Consider the following 20646-nt stretch of genomic DNA (forward strand, 5'->3'; position numbering starts at 1 on the left):
GCATCTTCTCTTTCCACCGAGCCACAGCCTACCTGAGCTGCATCTAGAGGAAGAGCATCTATCAAACCCTACAATAAACATCAGACTTAAATGGTAAAATATTAAAAATATTCCCATTATGCAGCCATCAAAAGGAATGAGATCTTGCCATCTGGCAACGACATAGTTGGAACTGGAGGGTATTATGCTGAGCGAAATAAGTCAATCGGAGAAAGACATGTATCATATGACCTCATTGGTATGAGGAATTCTTAATCTCAGGAAACAAACGGAGGGTTGCTGGAGTGGGGGTGGGGTGGGAGGGATGGGGGTGCTGGATGATAGACATTGGGGAGGGTATGTGCTATGGTGAGCACTGTGAATTGTGCAAGACTGTTGAATCACAGATCTGTACCTCTGAAACAAATAATGCAGTATATGTTTAAAAAAAAAAAAGAAAGAAAAGAAAAAGATAGTAGGAAGGGAAAAATGAAGCAGGGGAAATCGGAGGGGGAGATGAACCATGAGAGACTATGGACTCTGAGAAACAAACTGAGGGTTCTAGAGGGGAGGGGGGTGGGGGGATGGGTTAGCCCAGTGATGGGTATTAAAGAGGGCACGTTCTGCATGGAGCACTGGGTGTTATACGCAAACAATGAATCATGGAACACTACATCAAAAACTAATGATGTAATGTATGGTGATTAACATAATAAAAAAATATTCCCATTAACTTCAGAAATAACACACAGATGCCTGTTAAAGCTTCTGCTTAAGGCCCTAGCCAATGAAATATAGCAGGAAAAAACAAATGATAAATATAGAAAAGAAGATAAAGACTGCCCTTACCTGCATAAAAATGACAAAATCTAAAAGTTAGAATGTTCAGCATGATTGTTAGATTGACCGGATCAACATATAAAAACCGACAGCATTCCTCTATACCAGTAATAACTGATAGAAAATGTAAAAAAAAAGAAAAAGACGCAGCCATGATAGTAACAAAAGATATAAGATCCCTAGGATAAATCTAACAGCTGTGTAAAATGTCTGGGGAAAATTATAAAATATTATTTCGGCACTAAAAGACCTGAATAGAGAAAAATGCCAAGGTCATGGTTCAGAAATCCCAATGATGTAAAGATGTGAATTCTTCCCAGAGAGCCATAAATTCGGTGAAATTCCAGTCAACATTACAAAGAGTCAGAGAATCTGATAACTATGACAAATGTGATATCATGCTAACAGTACAAGAACAGACAAATGAGACAAATCAAAGAAAACAGTGAGCCCAGAAACAGAGTCCCAGATACATAAGAAAAGCAGCCTTACAAATCAGAGGCAAGGATGCACCACGCAGTGAATGGCATCAACACAGAATCTCCATATGGAAAAAAGTAAAATTAGATCAGAGAAGGGTTAGTTCAATAAAGACAATGTCACACCACACATACATTTAGATAGACTAAATTTAATTACTTAAATTTACCCAAATTTAAATACCTGCCTACATATAAAAAGCAAAATTTAAAACCATGAGAAAATTATACAGGAGAATATCTTACTAACTCCAGACCAGAAAAATTTCTGAAGACACCAAAAAGCAAATCGTAAAAGAAAACATTCGTAATTTTAAAGTATCTTCCTACTAAAGAACACCATCACTCATATGCCCCTTTACTGTAACAAAGTTAAAAAGATAAGCCCTGCAATTTTTATAATCAACAAAGGATGCAAAGGCAAAAATTCATAGAGAATTCTTAACAAATCAGTAAGAAAAACAACTCATTAAAAGGGTAGGCAAAGGAGAACAGGCAATTCACAGAATACAGAATCGCCGGGAAACACACAAAAAGACGCCACGTCTCAAGAAAATGGAAATTCAAACTATACCAGATATCCTTTCACACCCATTCCAAGAGTAAAGCAAGAAAGAGGACATAACATAGATCCAGAGAGATTTGCTCAGGAAGGTTCGCTCCAGGATTGTATGTCACAGTGAAAAACTGCCAGGAGCCTAATGTTCATTACTGGAAAATGAGTAACAAACTGTGGTACAGCCCTAAAATGGAATGCTAACACTAGTTAGAAATGCAGGGTCTAGAGCTTCGCATCATCAATATGCAGAATCCCAAAATGTAACGTGAAGCAAAAATACAAAGTGGCAGAAAGATATGTCTGGCACGATCCCATTAAATAAAGTAAAATGATACTCTATATTGCTCATGGACATGCAGGACACAGGAGGTGAATTGTGTGAGCATTCTATAAACCTAAAGGAAGGATTCTGACATGGATGGTGTGTTTTTCAAACCCTGCATGCCTCGGTGTCCTTTGTAAAATGGGAAGGCTGCCTACCTGGCAGGGTCGTTGTGAGGATGAAGTAGAGGTGGTCTACATCAGCTGCCTAGCATCACGCCTGGCACAGAGAAGGGGCACAACTGAGGTTTGAGTTAAAAGCATCTGAGTGTGTGCTATCTCCCATCACCCCATAGGCCTCTTTTTTGGCTTCTTGGGAGAAAAGCCGCTTTGGGAATCAATGACTTATAACTAGCACAAGAATGTGCTTCCAAAGTGCTTTAACAAAAGCAGTTTAAATGTTCCCCTGTAATGTTTTCATGTCATGGCAAGGTCCCTAAAATGTAATTTCCACTCCACCACAGCTTGAATTATCAACCTACAAATGACGAGTGGCAGAAACCATAAGACTTCTTGTTCATGGGTGCATTTCCCAACAAACTCCAAGATACTGTCCTTACTTCAGCTACAAAAGCCTAACCAAGGCAGCGCAAGATGATACCCAAGCACCTCCCCTGCAGGCAAGCACAAAGCCCAGACATACCCGAATGGGACCTGTAATTCTGGTACAGCTGGTGGATCTTCTTGGGCTTCCGGACAGCACACTGCTTGTCCACGGTGTTTCTACTGGCGTAGTGGAACAGAGAGCGAAGGTCACTGAAGCGGAAGGCCACGCCCTTCATGATGCTCTGGGCCGTGTCCCCCGTGAGGAACATGGCGTTGGGGTCATTGATGCATTTCATCAGCAGTGTCAGCTCGGCTTGGGTGAAGTCCTGAATCTCATCGCCATAGAGCTCATGGATGGACCATGGGAGCACCTTGAGTTTCGACAGCCTCCGGGAGAGGTTATACAGAACATCTTCTTCGTCAAAATAACCTTTCTGAGACCTGATCTGCTGGTACAGGCAGAAGAGACTGTAGATCTCGCTCCGGTCTTCCTTGAAATTGGGGGACCGCTTCCTCCCTAATTTCTTATACATTTCTTCTGTGAGCCTCCCCTGGGGGCAGCTGAGGGCTTCAAAAGACCCCTTCAGAAAAGATTTTATTTCTTTCCAAATCAATGCGGGGTTGTAGGAGGTTTTCCCTTTGATCATTTTGGGCCATATTTCATTGGTGAACACCTCAAATGTCACAAACACCCGGGGGTCACTGTCACACGTACGTGTTTCTGCAGCTTTATCCTCCTCGCCATTGTCCCCATCTGCCTCAGCCTCCTCCTCATCCTCCTGCCAGTTGGGGATGGTCAGCTCTTCCTGGGTGGACCATCCCACGATGGCTCTTTTCAAGCTGCCGTCTTCATTTCTCAGAAAAAATGGTTTGGGCAGGGAAGCATCAAGCAGGAGGAGCAGCTGCTTGGAAGTGACAAAGAGAGGAAAGTTCTCGTCCCTTAAGTCCTGAAGTTTGTGGACACTGGATTCCAGTGGTTTGTAGTGACTGGTGGCCTTGGTAGACTTGGAAAGCTCAATGAAATTCCTCTGCACCTCCTGGCACAGGACATGGTTCTTGGTCACGAAGATCTGATGTAAATGCTCCAGCTGGTGGGGATGCTCTGTGGCGCACACTTCCACCACCTGGCCAGGCTCGCCCGGCGCCCCGCTGGGTCCCACTGCACAGGCTTCGCTATCCCGCTCCTCGTCCATGCCGTCCGCTGTTTCCGCTTCCATGGAACCTTCCTGGTCCTCCTCCTTGTCCTCTTCGTCCGTCCGGGGACCTTCCTTTCCGGGTTCCACTTCCAACCTTCTCTTCACCCACAACTGCTTGGTCAGTAGCGGGCTTCCTGCCTGCTCAGCCTTCTCCCAGTAAATGTGGAATTTCTTCCACAGCCTGTACAAGCAGCAAGTTGTCTTCCCAGTGCCGCTCCGCCCAATGAGGATGATGGGCTCCAGTGGCCTGGGGTTGAGGTCAATCACGGCATACTCCAGCTCACCCACCCTGAAGGGGTACTCCACTGTCGCTGTTGTGTCGTTGAGGATGTTGGAGGCCATGCTGTTGCTAAAGCTGTGGAACTTCATGATGTTATACTCCGTCTCCACAGCGCTGGCCGGCGGGAAATACTCGGGGTTCACATGCTCCTGGCTCTTCTCGGCCTCCGTGTCCTCCACGTAGCAGCGGGGTATGCGCTTTTGGACTTTCACGTTGGCTGACACCTGGCCTTGGTGGATGCCCTTCAGCTTCTTCCGCAGGACACAGGACCGGCCCCGGTTGTAGGCGCTACAGATGGCCCTGATGGAGTCCGACAGCTTGCAGTGGTCCAAGACGATGTCCCAGATCCGGATGATTTCTGTGTAGACCCGACCCGACTTCTCCGGGCTGTGCAGGTTCCGCTCTGTGGCAGCGATGATCTTCTCCGGGTTCTCACTGCATCGAGGGGAGAAGTCAATGGCCAGCTCCCACAGCATTCGAGACCCCTTGTCCAGCTTGGCCTCGAAGAGCCGGATGCTTCCCTGCAGGTGCTTCAGCCGTTTCTGCAGGCCCTGCGTCCACTCACCATTCCCCAGCTGCTGGATAGCTAGGATGATTTTCTTCTTCATGACCTTTGTCATGACCTTACTGGACAGCTTTTTCAGCATTTCCGAAGTGCACTCGATCTCCCACGTCATGTTCTCGAAGTCCTGGAGGCAGACTTCGATCTCCTGCGTGTTCTGGCTGCCTGGATAATCGCTGCCCTCACTCCCTCTGTGGCCAGCAGGCATGAGCTGCGAGGCCCCGAGGCCTGCCTGAGCACATCCACCCCCTGCCTCAAGGACGCTGTGGTTGTTCCCACTAGAGTCAGAGCCTTGAGGCCCCAGGGCTCGCTGGAGCTCGTCCTTCTTTGCTTCTGTACCAACGCCTATCTCCAGAGGCTCAGAGTCCTGAGGACAGTCCTCGGGGAGGGACGTATCCAATTCAACCTGCTGAATTAAACCCATGATGTCCTGCACGAGGCGGTCTCTCAGAGAGCAGGGCCTGACAGCTCCAGGCTCCTGCCTCATCGCCTGGGCATCCGGGAGAGTCTCCCAGCTGTCGGGGACCATGGTTCCTTCGCGCAGGGTCCTGGCAGGAACGCTGCACGGCAGTGACTTGGATGAACCCTGGGACTTGAGCTGAGACGTGTGACCAGAGGCAGTGGGCCTCGGGAGCTTCCCCGGGTGGGCAGTAGAGTCCTGCCGGCTCCTCCGCTTGCTCTCCATCAGAGCTTTGTTCCAGGCCAAGAGCAGAGCATCGTTCTTCTTAATCCGGTGCCTCGCGTCTTTGCCTTCTTTGTTCTTCAAGTTCAAGTTGATGTCAAACTTCACCAGCAGGTCTATCAGCTTCTTCATGCGCTTCAGCATGCCCTTCTGGAAGATGATGTGCATCAGCGTGTTCCCATTGCTATCCTGGCTGTTGGGGTTGAGGTAGAAAAATTCAGTGGGTTTGGACCAGAAGAGATCCAACAGGTAGCTGAGGAAGTTAAAACCGGTGTCAGCTGAAAGACATAAACAAAACGCTTTGAGTGCTGAGCCGCCCTTCCCAGGGAACAGAGACCCCTGGATCTGGAGAGATGCCAGCCAGAGGCATCTCAGAACGCCACACCTCCCCAAGCACTTGATAACCCAGTGGTTGAAAACCAGGAACAATTTGCTCCCAAGGGATATCTGGCCACGTCTGGAGGACAGCCAACTTTGAAACTTAAGAATCCTCCTCAATCAACCCACCCTGACCATTCACCATGATGGTTGCTCCTTCTCATCCAGCTATGGGTGAGGGGCCAGGAGATAATGGGTGGGCCTGACCAAGAAACAGTCCTTTTTCAGATCATTGGTTTTCCCAATAGGAAAGATGAAAAAGCATAGCATCAGTTCTAATATCCAGCTTCCTCTTCAAAGAAAAGACTGCTTAAAAAATAAAGGCCTACCTTTGATGTCTAAAAAGATGTGGAGTGCTGCATGCAAAGGAGTATCACCTTCCGTGAGGGAGATACCGCGGGGGTCTGCACCCTTGGTCAAGAGAAGAAACGCCAGCTCAAAGTCCTCATGTTTCAGGCACATGACAAGCGGCGTCTCCTGGCTGTCATGGAGACCCTCGGGCAAGGCTGAGGAGGCAGAGGAGAAAGGCACATCCCCATGAAGGATGTACCCTGTGACAAGTGACCGCCTGGCTCACCTGAAGAGGAGGGGACCGCTTCTGCCTTATACTCCAAGGGAAGAGCTGATGCTGACCTGACTTCTGAGGCGAAGGCTTCCCAGAGCCCTCAAAGTGAAAGCCCAACTCCTTCTGGTGTCCCATTCATGGGCCGTGCCTCTCCCCACTCTCCTGCTCCCCTTCGTGTCCCAGGGTCCCGTCTTCAGCCCTGCCCGGTAGTGTGGACGGGACCCGGGAACAACGGAAACCCCAGTGCCTGCCTAATACCCTACCTGATACACAGTCAGTGATGGGGATATGAGCATGACTTCCTACGTCCATTGCTTCTATGACGCTTCTTCCTGAGGATGCCCATCTACCCTCAAATGGCATCTTCCCTGACACCTCTCCACCCCCAACATCAGCTTCCCTTTAGCTTGGTCCACGCCTCCCCTCTGCACCGCAGTCTCCGTGACCTGCACCCCTGCGATCTGCACACCCCCACGCAGCAGCCACGCTTTCACTTTGTCCCTGGTCCCCAGCACCCAATTCCAGGGAGGCGCTTCATAAACGCTGGCTGACTCAGGAATAAAACAGGAAGCCCATGACCGGCGCAGTTTCTAGGCAAAGGTAGTAACATTCCACTCGAGGAATGGTTTTGAAGAAATAAACTATAGGAGGCATGCCATCGACCTTTTGGAAACTGTGGGGACAGCCAATGCCCAAAGGCTTTGTATGGCACTTTGAGAGCGAAGGACCAATAAAGGACATTCCCTCTTAAACAGCTGAGCAAGCAGAAAACCACACGACAGTGCTCTTCCAAGAACCTGCATGCGTGAGCTCATTTAACATTCAAAACAGCCCTGAGAAAGAGGACTGTTATCATTCCTATTTTATAAACAAGGAGATGGAGGCAGATATAGCATGCCCAAGGCCACACAACTAGTAGTGGCAGTAGTAGGGGGGGTGGGGATTGGGGGCAGGAGTAGGCTGGTGTTTCCAATCAGTTTTAAAATAAAACCCAGTCCAGAGCACCTCGGTGGCTCAGTCAGTTAGGCATCTGCCTTTGGCTCAGGCCATGATCTCATGATCCTGGGACTGAGTCCCACACTGGGTTCCCCTGCTGGAGTCTGCTTCTCCCTCTCCCTCTGCCCTTCCCTCCACTCATGCTCTCTCTCTGTCTCTCTCAAATAAATAAATTAAATCTTTACAAAATAAATTAAAAAAAAAAAAAAAAAAAACGCAATCCAGCAAGACGCTGGCTCTCTCCAGACATACATCCAGCCAAGTGTGACTGCACTGAGTATAGCGGTAGATGTATCCACCCACCAACTATTCGACTGTTTCTTTACAAAGAAGCACCTTAAATCCTAATCCGCCGATTAGAAACGAATGCTGGAGAGTTGACAGGGACTCACACAGCATACTGAGTGCAGGGAAAAGTCCAGCCGGCAGTCAGGAGGAAAGGACCCTGTGTGCCACACCCGGGGCCAAGGGCCCCCTGCACGCACCTGAGGTCTCTCACACAAGGCAGAAGAAAAGACAAGAGGTGACTAGGATTCACAAAGATGCAGGGTTCCTACAAGGCCAGAACCCACTAACAGGGCATTAACCCAGTCACTGTTGCAAAATGAGAAGCTATGGAGGAAGAGAATGGGCCAGAATTTAAAGGAGTCTCCAAAATCAAGTGAAAGACCCGGGACCAGTGGCGTCCCAAGGGACAAGTCCCCAGTGTCCATCATGAGCATTCTCACCTCCACTGTCGATGAGGCAGCCCAGGAGCTGCATCCTCCGAGTGTCCCAGGTGCTGAGGCGGGGGATGACAGCACAGAGGTCAAGGTCTGAGAAGTTGCAGTCCTTGATGAGACAGTCTCCCAGCGGTGGCTCCCCACTCACTTTGCGGGTCAGCAACAGAAGCACTTCCGGCCATTTCTGTTTCTCCAGTAAAAACTTGATGAAGGTGTTGGCGCAGTCACGGTTAATGTCACAGACCAGGTCAGGAGGAATTTCTTTCAAAAATAAGAACACACCACACTCCCAAAAAGGTTCACGTGACTCCTGCCCCCAGATACCACCCAACACATTTAGGCATAATTAACAAGAATTATCCGTAGGTATTTTTAACCTCTGGGGAAAATATAAGCAAGTAATTACTTTGGGCAGCTACTGAACCACTCGTAAATGTTGGTACAAGCACCGGAGGTGTGACCTTCTTGGGAAGGTCAGAAATATTTCAAGGGGAGTAGAGTCTGGGCCAGGAGGAGAGCAGAACTGACTGTCTTGGAGAATACGTGAGTCGGGGCAGTCTACTGAGATCAGAAGGGCAAGAGCCAGCTTAAGTTTTGCATAATATTAAGAGTGTTCTGCTTAAGGAGCACTGAAATACAGGGAGACACTGTAGAATAATTAAAAAGTTAAGAGTTAAGAGCATTCTATAATTTGTCTGGCAACCCTACCAGTAAGAAAGCAGGAAGAAAGAGAAGGAAAGAAATCAAGAGTTAACCTAAATAAGAGCAATTTAATTTGCATTTGCTAGTTTTTGCTTCCCACCATTCTCCAGGATTTCTAACACGAATATTCATTTTAATATTTAATATTTAATTTGAAAACAAGAAAAACAATTCTGTGTGCAGGACCCTGGACCAAGTGCTCAACATCCATCATCTCAGCAGATTAGTACCCTGGTTAATGGAGGAGTGAAGGAACTGACGCTTAAGAAGTTAAATAATTGGCCCGAGGTCACAGATCTGCTAAGTGGTAGAATTAAGATGAAAATGTAAAACTCCAAGCCTTAAACACTAAGATCTGCTGCATCCCCTGAAGAGCACTTTTGTTCCGCTGGCCACCCCTTCCCACATTCTCTAGAAAATTAAGAAATCTCAACCCTTTGAATGTGAATGAATGCGTTACAGTCCATGCTGACTGCCAATCTAAAAAATACTAAATTTCACCCACTTAGGGTTTCTAGAATCTTCCCTAATTAGTATCTAAAATGTGTCATCTAAAGTTCTTTTCTAGAACTTTCCTGATTTCCCAATGAAAAAAAATTAACATTCAATTCCACAATAACCTTATATACCAACATTAGCCAGTATCTATTTTTTTTTAATTTTTATTTATTTATTTGATAGAGAGAGACACAGCGAGAGAGGGAACACAAGCAGGGGGAGTGGGAGAGGGAGAAGCAGGCTTCCTGCGGAATGGGGAGCCCGACGCAGGGCTCGATCCCAGGACCCTGGGATCATGACCTGAGCTGAAGGCAGACACTTAACGACTGAGCCACCCAGTCACCCTCGGGATATTTAAAAAGGGATCGTATAGGGGCACCTGGGTGGCTCAGTCATTAAGTGTCTGGCTTCAGATCAGGTCATGATCCCAGGGTCCTGGGATCGAGCCCCACGTCGGGCTCCCCATTCCGCAGGAAGCCTGCTTCTCCCTCTCCCACTCCCCCTGCTTGTGTTCCCTCTCTCGCTGTGTCTCTCTGTCAAATAAACAAAATCTTATAAATAAATAAATAAATAAATAAATAAATAAAATAAAATAAAAAGGGATCATATAGGCAAAAGTACTTCTAGCAGGATACATGAAAAACCAGACACAGAGACTGACGCTGGGGATGGGACTTAGGTACTAATGTTCAGGGTGGATGATACGAACTTTCTGCTGAATAATGTTCTGTGCTATTTGAATGTTTCACACATAGCTCATCACTTTCATGTTTTTAATTAATTGTTTTACAGATGTCAGAAAAGAGTTCTAATGGGCATAAATCATCTTTGGCACAACTGAATGTTGTCAGGAAAGTTACCTTGCAGAGAAGAAAGAAGGCGCAAGAACCTCTGAACGACTTCTTGCTTCAGAAAGTTTTTATGCAGTAGCCCGTTTCCTGAGTTCATGTACTTCACCAGCTGCTCAGAGGCGTTCCTGAAAATGTCAGTCTCACTAACAGGTCCGTCACCATTGTTCAGTCCTGCAAAACAAGCACATGATGCCTCCGAATACAGAGATCACAGCTGTGGGAGATTGCAAAAGTTACCGCAGTTTGCCACCCCTCCACGGAGCCCCTTCTTTGCCCCATGACTTCGGGTCTCCTTCCATCAAGAGGTGGAGCCTATTCTCTTCCCCACCCTGGATTCCAGCCTGGCTTCTGGACTTGGTATGACCAATAGAAGGCAGTGTGATTTTTGTCCTGGTTCTGAGGTGGGGCCTCAAGAGGCCTGGCTTAGTTCTATTCACTCTTTTGAGACCCTGGCCTCTGCCAAGTGAACAGGTCCAGTCTCAACTTCGGGGGGACAGGAGACAGCATAGAATCAGTCCAGATGTCCAAACTGGGGGTCCATAGATGTGAAAGAGCCTGGCCAAGATCAGCAAGACCACAGCCTCCTGGAGGAATTCAGTTAAAGCTATGAGAACAACCCAGCCTAAACTGCTGGCCTGCAGGGTCACGGATGAAATAAATGCTTGTTGTTTAAAGCGACTAAATTTTGGGAGCAGTGTGTTACACAGCAATAGATAACTGACATAAGAGTTGAGGGAAGTGACAGCAACAGGAGGGCTTAGCACCACATGCCAGCCGCCCATGCATCTCACTGGCCAGCAGAAAAACCCAAGAGGCAGGAGCCACCTCTCTGGCCAAAGAAGGGAAGACAGTATCTCCTTGGTTCAGTTTATTTGAGAAAGTAGTCAGGATTAGAAAACCCCCCCTGACAGAATGTTGAAATGCACAAATGTTTTATTTGCTATCAGATGATACACTCAAAAAGCACTCTCGCTTAAAACAGAATATTACTGAGCACATAAGGGAGCAAAACTGGACGTGTTTTCACACCCAATGAAAAGGGCCTGGCCCACAGCATTAGATGCTGTCACATTGTGCAGAGATGAGCAAATATTCAATGTCGTGTTCTAACAAAGTAGGAACACTTTAAAAGAGATGGACTATTTGAAAATGAGAAAAAAATGAAAAACATCCTACCTTCATCAGGTTTCCCAGCAGGTTTCCCGGCCCTGGGTCAAGGATTTGTGTGCAAGTAATTCACAAAGGAGGTGACAGGTGGGAAGCAGATTAGGGGTCAGAAGGAAGCCAGGTGGCCTTGCCTGATCCCACAGGGGAGTTCTGGAGTGAGAGTACCCCTCACAGCTATCCCCATCCAAGGCCAGGAAGACGGGCTTTCAAATTCTCACCTCGATCTATCACTGGCTATAGGCTGCCCTGGGAGGATGTAAGTTCTCAGGCACTTCTAGTTTGAAGGAGCCCCAGCAAAACTGGCTCCATACACTGTTCTCCTTGAGAGGAAGCCTTAGATGCTGGCTTCCCAAAGTGAAGGCACCCCCAAGTCGAGGGGCACACAACAATGGTTAAAGGGGTCCAGGGGATCCAAGCAGAGCTCCAACATTACCTGCTGTGCCTTCTGATGCACACCTGGGTCACCTTTCAACAAATGAAGTCAGAACACAAGAAACACACACACACACACACACTGACTTCAAGGGTTCATTGCCCTCTACTCAAGAGACCTTCAGGTGCCAGAGAGAAGCAAGACCCGCTTTAGCACCATCCTCCAGAGAAAAAGAAATGGAAACCACTTAGCGAAGGAAGACCTACATCACCTCAGCTGGAAGCCCAGAAAACATCTATGTGCTGCAACAGTGACTCGTCTCTCCCACCTTCATTCTAAAATACCTATGAACACACAGAAATGGTGAAAAGCTCACATTACAGAGAAATAGGATCCTTGGAAAAGGAGCAACTTCCTTCACTATCATGTGTTACTTGTCCCCCAGCCTCATGCCATTAAAATCTTTTCTAGAACATCATTCTTCCACTAGGGAAATTAGTATAAAAGTTACTTGACACTGAACAGAAATAGATTAAGATGGCCAGTACAATTAGATGCAGTTGTATAATAAACGCATGGTTGTGTGGTTCAAAATAGGTAAACAATGGGTCAGAGAAAGTTCCACGTGTCAGGAAAGAAACCAGAGAATGATATTAACAATGTAAAGACACATAAAAGGAAAGGTGCTGGCAATGGTACCCCTGGGTAGACGTGGGTGGCTTATTTATTACTCTGAATTTGTCTAGTTTTTTTCTAAGTTTTCTATAAGCTTAGTTAGAGACAAAAGAAACATCAGAATATAAAGTCGCTTATATATTATAGTCACAGATTGCTTTTTAAAAGATGATTACATAAGTGCTGAACAACACCAACAAAAAGGCTGGATAAACTATGCCAAAGTATAATCACAATAAATTTTTCTTTTTACATAAAACTATGTTTTTACAAATTTTCTACAGTGATATTTAGTAGACATATAAGATTTGAAATTAAAAATTAAAACAAAAAGAGATCTTCTGAAATTGCAATAGTGCTCAGAAGTTTAGAAAATAGAAATAAATCATTTCAAAAAGAGATTTTGCCCTAGCCTGAAATTTTTCTTTCAAGCTAAAAAAGGCAAAACTGATTAAGTTTTAGTACACACATTTTATCAATTCAAATTTATGTCCCTATTTCATTTTTTATAAAAGAAAAGAAAAATGTATAATTATGAAAGCATGGAATAAGACTAAATGACCAAATCACAAATATATTAATTTGGGGGGGCAGGTGAGTTTATGGAGAATTCATATTTTCTTGTTTTCCTTTTCTATATTTTGTAATTTTTTTAAAGAAAACATTGCATTTATAGTAAGGAGAAAGTATCCTGAGCATCCTTTAGGTCGATTCCAGATGCCTGCATTTGCTGAAAACAGGGTACCGTCTTTGGTGCTGAGGGATGGTAAGATGACGAACCAGGGCCTCTGAGTCCCAGGCCCCGTCAGTGGGGAAAACCAACAGAGAGAGAAAGTTCCAGGGTCCTCTGAGCGCTGTGTCTGAGGTGCCTGCATGAGCACAGAGCAGAAAGCAGCCGGCTCCCACTGGAGCAGCAGAGAGAAGGCCTCAGACACCTGGAATGGTTCTCTAAGTGAATCACAGATTACAAACCCTGAGAAGGAAGGTTCCAATCCTGTTCTTGGTCCTGAGAAAAGAGAATCGACAGCGGCCAGAGAGGTAGATGTGCTGCCACCTAGTGGTGGCCGTGAGAGGCAGGTAAAAGCAGTTAGTTTTCACTTTCCACCGAGGTCACCCAGTCAACCACAGTCCAGAAGCAGATGATCCTCCTTATATCAAATCGTCAGAAGGTCAGTAGTACAGGGGCCAAAGTGGCTCAGTCGGTTAAGCATCTGACTCTTGGTTTCGGCTCAGGTCATGATCTCAAGGTTGTGGGATCGAGCCCTGTGCCGGGCTCTGCACTCAACACAGAATCTGCTTGAGATTCTCTCTCTCCTTCTCTCTCTGCCCCTCCCCCCATTCTCTCTCTCTCTCTCTCTCTCTCTCTCTCTCAAATAATAAATAAATAAACCTGAAAAAAAAAGAAAAGGTCAGTAGTAGCCTAATGCTCTGTCACAGTGCCTGCATCATTCTCATTTCACCTGACCAGGCAGGCATTTTATCATCCCATATTATCACAAGAAGCGTGAGTACTATAGTCAGGTATTTTGAGAGAGAGAGAGAGAGAGACAACATTCACGTAACTTTTATTACTGTAGATTGTTATAATTGTTCTATTTTATTATGAGTTGTTAATCTCCCACTGGGCATAATTTATAAATCGAACCTGATGTGATGTATGTATAAGAAAAAACAGTACATACAAGGTTCAGTACTATCCACAGTTTCAGGCATCCACTGCGAGGCTTGGAAGTATCCTCTGCAGATAAAGGGGGACTGCGGTATATAGTCCTGACTACTTAAGAGGTAAAGCCTTGTTCCTACAAGTGGGCTCTGGCTTCCCCTGGTACTTTGCAAGAACTACAGAATCTCAGGTCCTGCCCTGAATCTGCTAAATCAAAATCTGCATTTTAACAGGCTCCCAAATGGTTCCTGTTAACAATGGGAAGCTCTGGTTTAGAGAACAGCAGAAATCATCAGCAAGACCCTTCATGTCTCACCTCGATGCAAAAGCCACCCTCTCCAAAGTCATCATCACCATAATCATCAAAATGTTGTACAGCAATGCTCAGGATAAGGAAAGGGTGAGAACATCTTTTATCTTAGTCTCTAAGTTAGAATGCTGTTCGTCTGGGTACAAAAGGCTAGCATCCTTGATGGTGCTTTACTTGGGGCCACAGATGTAAAAAAAACAAAAATCATTAAGTCCGTGGACTCAGGTCAGGAACCAGGGTACCCAACTCCCCAGCAGAAGCTCTTCCCAAAGACAATGGGTGTCCATCAAGCCTATTAATGTGTGAGGATGGGGAGGGATTAAAGTCCATAATATCTTCATTTTTATGACTGGAGATCTACATTTATGCCCATGGCCCCAGGCCCTCCCTTTGCCTGTCTTCTCAACTACTACTCTGGTTTAAAAGACCATGCCGGTGACATCTTCAGAGCACTAAATGAGAAAAATATGCAGCCAAGAATACTATATCCAGCTAGGCTGTCATTGAAAATAGAAGGAGAGATAAAAAACTTCCAGGACAAACAAAAACTAAAGGAATTTGCAAACACAAACCAGCCCTACAAGAAATATTGAAAGAGGTCCTCTAAGCACAAAGAGAGCCTAAAAGCAGCATAGATCAGAAAGGAGCACAGACAATATACAGTAACAGTCACCTTACAGGCAATACAATGGCACTAAATTCATACCTTTCAATAGTTACCCTGAATGTAAATGGGCTCAATGCCCCAAGTCAAAGGACACAGGCTATCAGATTGGATTAAAAAACAAGACCCATCCATATGCTGTCTGCAAGAGACTCATTTTAGACCCAAAGACACCCCCACATGGAAAGTGAGGGGGTGGAAAACCATTTACCATGCTAATGGACACCAAAAGAAAGCTGAGGTGGCAATCCTTATATCAGACAAATTAGATTTAAAAACAAAGAGTGTAATAAGAGATGAAGAAGGACACTACATCCTACTTAAAGGGTCTATCCAACAAGAAGATCTAACAATTGTAAATATCTATGCCCCTAACGTGGGAGCAACCAATTATATAAGGCAATTAAAAACAAAAGCAAAGAAACACATCGACAACAATACAATAAGAGTGGGGGACTTTAACACCCCCCTCACTGAAATGGACAGATCATCTAAGCAAAAGATCAACAAGGAAATAAAGACTTTAAATGACACAGTGGAACAAATGGACTTCACAGACATATTCAGAACATTCCATCCCAAAGCAACAGAATACACATTCCTCTCTAGTGCCATGGAACATTCTCCAGAATTGATCACATCCTAGGTCACAAATCAGGTCTCAACTGGTACCAAAAGATTGGGATTATTTCCTGCAGATTTTCAGACCACAATGCTTTGAAACTAGAACTCAATCACAAGAGGAAAGCCAGAAAGAACTCAAATACATGGAGGCTAAAGAGCATCCTACTAAAGAATGAATGGGTCAACCAAGAAATTAAAGAAGAATTAAAAAAATTCATGGAAACCAATGAAAATGAAAACACAACTGTTCAAAATCTTTGGGATACAGCAAAGGCAGTCCTGAGAGGAAAGTATATAGCAATACAAGCCTTTCTCAAGAAACAAGAAAGGTCTCAAATATACAACCTAACCCGACACCTAAAGGAGCTGGAGAAAGAACAGCAAATAAAGCCTAAACCCAGCAGGAGAAGAGAAATAATAAAGATCAGAGCAGAAATCAATGAACTAGAAACCAAAAGAACAGTAGAACAGATCAACGAAACTAGGAGCTAGTTCTTTGAAAGAATTAACAAAATTGATAAACCCCTGGCCAGACTTATCAAAAAGAAAAGAGAAATGACCCAAATCAACAAAATCATGAATGAAAGAGGAGAGATCACAACCAACACCAAAGAAATACAAACAATGATAAGAACATATTATGAGCAACTCTATGCCAGCAAATTAGATAACCTGGAAGAAATGGGTGCATTCCTAGAGATGTATCAACTACCAAAATTGAAGCAGGAAGAAATAGAAAACCTGAACAGACCTATAACCACTAAGGAAATTGAAGCAGTCATCAAAAATCTCCCAACAAACAAAAGCCCAGCGCCAGATGGCTTCCCAGGGGAATTCTATCAGACATTTAAAGAAGAATTAATAACTATTCTCCTGAAACTGTTCCAAAAAATAGAAATGGAAGGAAAACTTCCAAACTCATTTTATGAGGCCACCATTACCTTGATCCCCACACCAGACAAGGACCCCATCAAAAAGGAGAATTACACACCAATATCCTTGATGAACATGGATGCAAAAATTCTCACCAAAATAATAGCCAATAGGATCCAACAGTACATTAAAGGATTATTCACCATGACCAAGTGGGATTTATCCCTGGGCTGCAAGGCTGGTTCAACATTCGCAAATCAATCAACGTGATACAATACATTAACAAAAGAAAGAACAAGAATCATAGGATCCTCTCAACAGATGCAGAAAAAGCATTTGACAAAGTACAGCATCCTTTCTTGATCAAAACTCTTCAGAGTATAGGGATAGAGGGTACATACCTCAATATCATAAAAGCCATCTATGAAAAACCTACAGCAAATATCATTCTCAATGGGGAAAAACTGAGAGCTTTTCCCCTAAGGTCAGGAATGCGTCAGGGATGTCCACTTTCACCACTGCTATTCAACATAGTATTAGAAGTCCTAGCCACAGCAATCAGACAACAAAAAGAAATCAAAGGCATCCAAATCGGCAAAGAGGAAGTCAAACTCTCACTCTTTGCAGATGATATGATACTGTATGTGGAAAACCCAAAAGACTCCACCCCAAAACTGCTAGAACTCATATAGGAATTCAGTAAAGTAGCAGGATATAAAATCAATGCACACAAATCGGTGGCATTCCTATACACCAACAACAAGACAGAAGAGAGACAAATCAAGGAGTCGATCCCATTTACAATTGCACCCAAAACCATAAGATACCTAGGAATAAATTTAACCAAAGAGGCAAAGGATCTGTACTCAGAAAACTATAAAATACTCATGAAAGAAATTGAAGAAGACACAAAGAAATGGAAAAACGTTCCATGCTCACGGATTGGAAGAACAAACATTGTGAAGATGTCAGTGCTAATGCAATCCCCATCAAAATACCATCCACCTTTTTCAAAGAAATGGAACAAATAATCCTAAAATTTGTATGGAACCAGAAGAAACCCTGAATAGCCAGAGGAATCTTGAAAAAGAAAAGCAAAGCTGGCGGCATCACAATTCCGGACTTCCAGCTCTATTACAAAGCTGTCATCATCAAGACAGTATGGTACTGGCACAAAAACAGACACATAGATAATGGAACAGAATCGAGAGCCCAGAAATGGACCCTCAACTCTGTGGTCAACTCATCTTTGACAAAGCAGGAAAGAATGTCCAATGGAAAAAAGACAGTCTCTTCAACAAACGGTGTTGGGAAAATTGGACAGCCACATGCAGAAGAATGAAACTGGACCATTTCCTTACACCACACACAAAAATAGACTCCAAAAGGTTGAAAGACCTAAACGTGAGACAGGAGTCCATCAAAATCCTAAAGGAGAACACAGGCAGCAACCTCTTCCACCTCAGCTGCAGCAACTTCTTCCTAGAAACATTGCCAAAGACAAGGGAAGCCAGGGCAAAAATGAACTATTGGGATTTCATCAAGATAAAAAGCTTTTGCACAGCAAAAGAAACAGTCCACAAAACCAAAAGACAACCGACAGAATGGGAGAAAATATTTGCAAATGACATATCAGATAAAGGGCTAGTATCCAAAATCTATAAAGAACTTATCAAACTCAACACCCAAAGAACAAATAATCCAATCAAGAAATGGGCAGAAGACATGAACAGACATTTTTCCAAAGAAGACATCCAAATGGCCAACAGACACATGAAAAAGTGCTCAACATCGCTCGGCATCAGGGAAATCCAAATCAAAACCTCAATGAGATACCACCTCACACCCGTCAGAATGGCTAAAATTAACAAGTCAGGGAACGACAGATGTTGGCGGGGATGTGGAGAAAGGGGAACCCTCCTACACTGTTGGGAATGCAAGCTGGTGCAACCCCTCTGGAAAACAGTATGGAGGTTCCTCAAACAGTTGAAATTAGAGCTACTATTCGATCCAGCAATTGCACTACTGCGTATTTACCCCAAAGATACAAATGTAGGGACCCGAAGGGGTACGTGCACCCCAATGTTTATAGCAGCAATGTCCACAATAGCCAAACTGTGGAAAGAGCCAAGATGTCCATCGACAGATGAATGGATAAAGATGTGGGATATATACACTATGGAATATTATGCAGCCGTCAAAAGGAATGAGATCTTGCCATTTGCAATGATGTGGATGGAACTGGAGGGTGTTATGCTGAGTGAAATAAGTCAATCAGAGAAAGACATGTATCATATGACCTCACTGATATGAGGAATTCTTAATCTCAGGAAACAAACTGAGGGTGCTGGAGTGGTGGGGGGTGGGAGGGATGGGGTGGCTGGGTGATAGACATTGGGGAGCGTATGTGCTATGGTGAGTGCTGTGAATTTTGCAAGACTGTTGAATCACAGATCTGTATCTCTGAAACAAATAATGCAATATATGTTAAGAAAAAAAAAAGAAGAAGATAGCAGGAGGGGAAGAATGAAGGGGAGTAAGTCGGAGGGGGAAACGAACCATGAGAGACGATGGACTCTGAAAAACAAACTGAGGGTTCTAGAAGGGAGGGGGGTGGGGGGATGGGTTTGCCTGGTGATGGGTATTAAAGAGGGCACATTCTGCATGGAGCACTGGGTGTTATGCACAAACAATGAATCATGGAACACTACATCAAAAACTAATGATGTAATGTATGGTGATTAACATAACAATAAAAATTTATTTAAAAAAAATAAATAAATAAAAGACCATGCTGGGACTAAAGTCTAAAACTACACTATCCACTACAGTGGCACTGTATTTAAAATAAAATTAGAATTTCAATTCTTCTGTTGCATGAGTCATGTAGATTTCAAGTGCTCAAAAGCCATATGTGGCCAGAGGCTATCCTATGAGACAGAGCAGATATAGAACATTTACATCAGTACCAAAAGTTATATTGCATGGTCCTCATCTACAAAGATTCCCCAGCCCCACTCAGGTTTTAAAGTTTATGCCACTGGCAAAATCTTTGAAACAAAATGTGTGCATACAACTCTATACAGCTGTATGGATGCACAAAGTAACCTGCTACTCAGTACAGACGTCAGATTCCAATACCGACGTCTACAAGGGTTCCACCGCTAGGGGTCTTTGGGAAGTATGCTACCCGGAAGACTCCAACTCACTAGCCCTGCCTCCTAACTGGTCATCCTCCACTTGTCCGATTTTTATCAGTTTCTTTTGCTTTTCTTGATTCCATGTTTCCCTATAGTCTTTCAATATTCTTCTAGCATGGCAAGGAAAAATTCATGGTGGATGGTCTAGAATATTTTAAAGTAACCAAACATCCAATAAGTTTACCAAGGAGTATCGGGGGCTGTAGGCTTCGCTGTATCCACTGTCATCACAAACTACCCAGTGAGCCAAAAGGCAGGCTTGGAAGGAGGCACATTCCTCTTGAATGTGTTTTTCTTCCCAAGCGAGCATAACTGAATTCTAATAAGTAAAAAGGGAAGGGAACCAGCTGCTTTTCTACTGAGTCTCTTCTCCTGATTCCAAATCTGGGCCACAAATCTAGTTGGTGAAGGTAAAGAGAGAGGAAAGGAGGGTTAGACCCTATCTCAGAAACTGAACTGTTTTTAGGATTAGCAGATATTCTCTATTATGCTCTTCCCCACCAAAAAAAAACTGAAAAAAATCAAAACTTTAAAAACTAAACATAAGGGCGCCTGGGTGGCTCAGTTGGTTAAGCGACTGCCTTCGGCTCAGGTCATGATCCTGGAGTCCCGGGATCGAGTCCCACATCGGGTTCCCTGCTCAGCAGGCAGTCTGCTTCTCCCTCTGACCCTCTTCCCTCTCGTGTTTTCTGTCTTTCATTCTCTCTCTCAAATAAATAAATAAAACCTTTAAAAAAAAAAAAGGAAGTGATCCTTAAAAAAAAAAAAAACTAAACAGAATATCATGGCTTATGCTAAAGCCCATACCACTAGATATAGCATACACATACACATATACAGTATTCTAAGAATTAAGGTTAGAAATAATTGCAAACAAAAAAATTAAATGCAAGCAAAAAATCTGCAAACAAATCAGCCATTTTCTACCATTAACTGGCGGT

At 44.4% G+C, this 20646-nt stretch overlaps 1 protein-coding gene across 5 annotated transcripts in view; it reads right to left on the minus strand.

The window, feature by feature from the left end:
- The window catches only part of TRANK1 (tetratricopeptide repeat and ankyrin repeat containing 1), a 100303-nt gene that overhangs the window by 31354 nt on the left and 48303 nt on the right, over window positions 1-20646 (minus strand). For all 5 annotated transcript variants that reach the window (XM_035726657.1, XM_027582772.2, XM_027582775.2 and 2 more), the window contains 4 exons: window positions 10166-10327; window positions 8112-8366; window positions 6152-6328; window positions 2822-5722 (listed from right to left, as the gene is read on the minus strand). In XM_035726657.1, the coding sequence (XP_035582550.1) occupies window positions 2822-5722; window positions 6152-6328; window positions 8112-8366; window positions 10166-10327 (3495 nt within the window). The remainder of the gene's footprint in view (window positions 1-2821; window positions 5723-6151; window positions 6329-8111; window positions 8367-10165; window positions 10328-20646) is intronic.

The sequence above is a fragment of the Zalophus californianus genome, chromosome 1 (assembly GCF_009762305.2).
Source record: "Zalophus californianus isolate mZalCal1 chromosome 1, mZalCal1.pri.v2, whole genome shotgun sequence".
NCBI lineage: Eukaryota > Metazoa > Chordata > Mammalia > Carnivora > Otariidae > Zalophus > Zalophus californianus.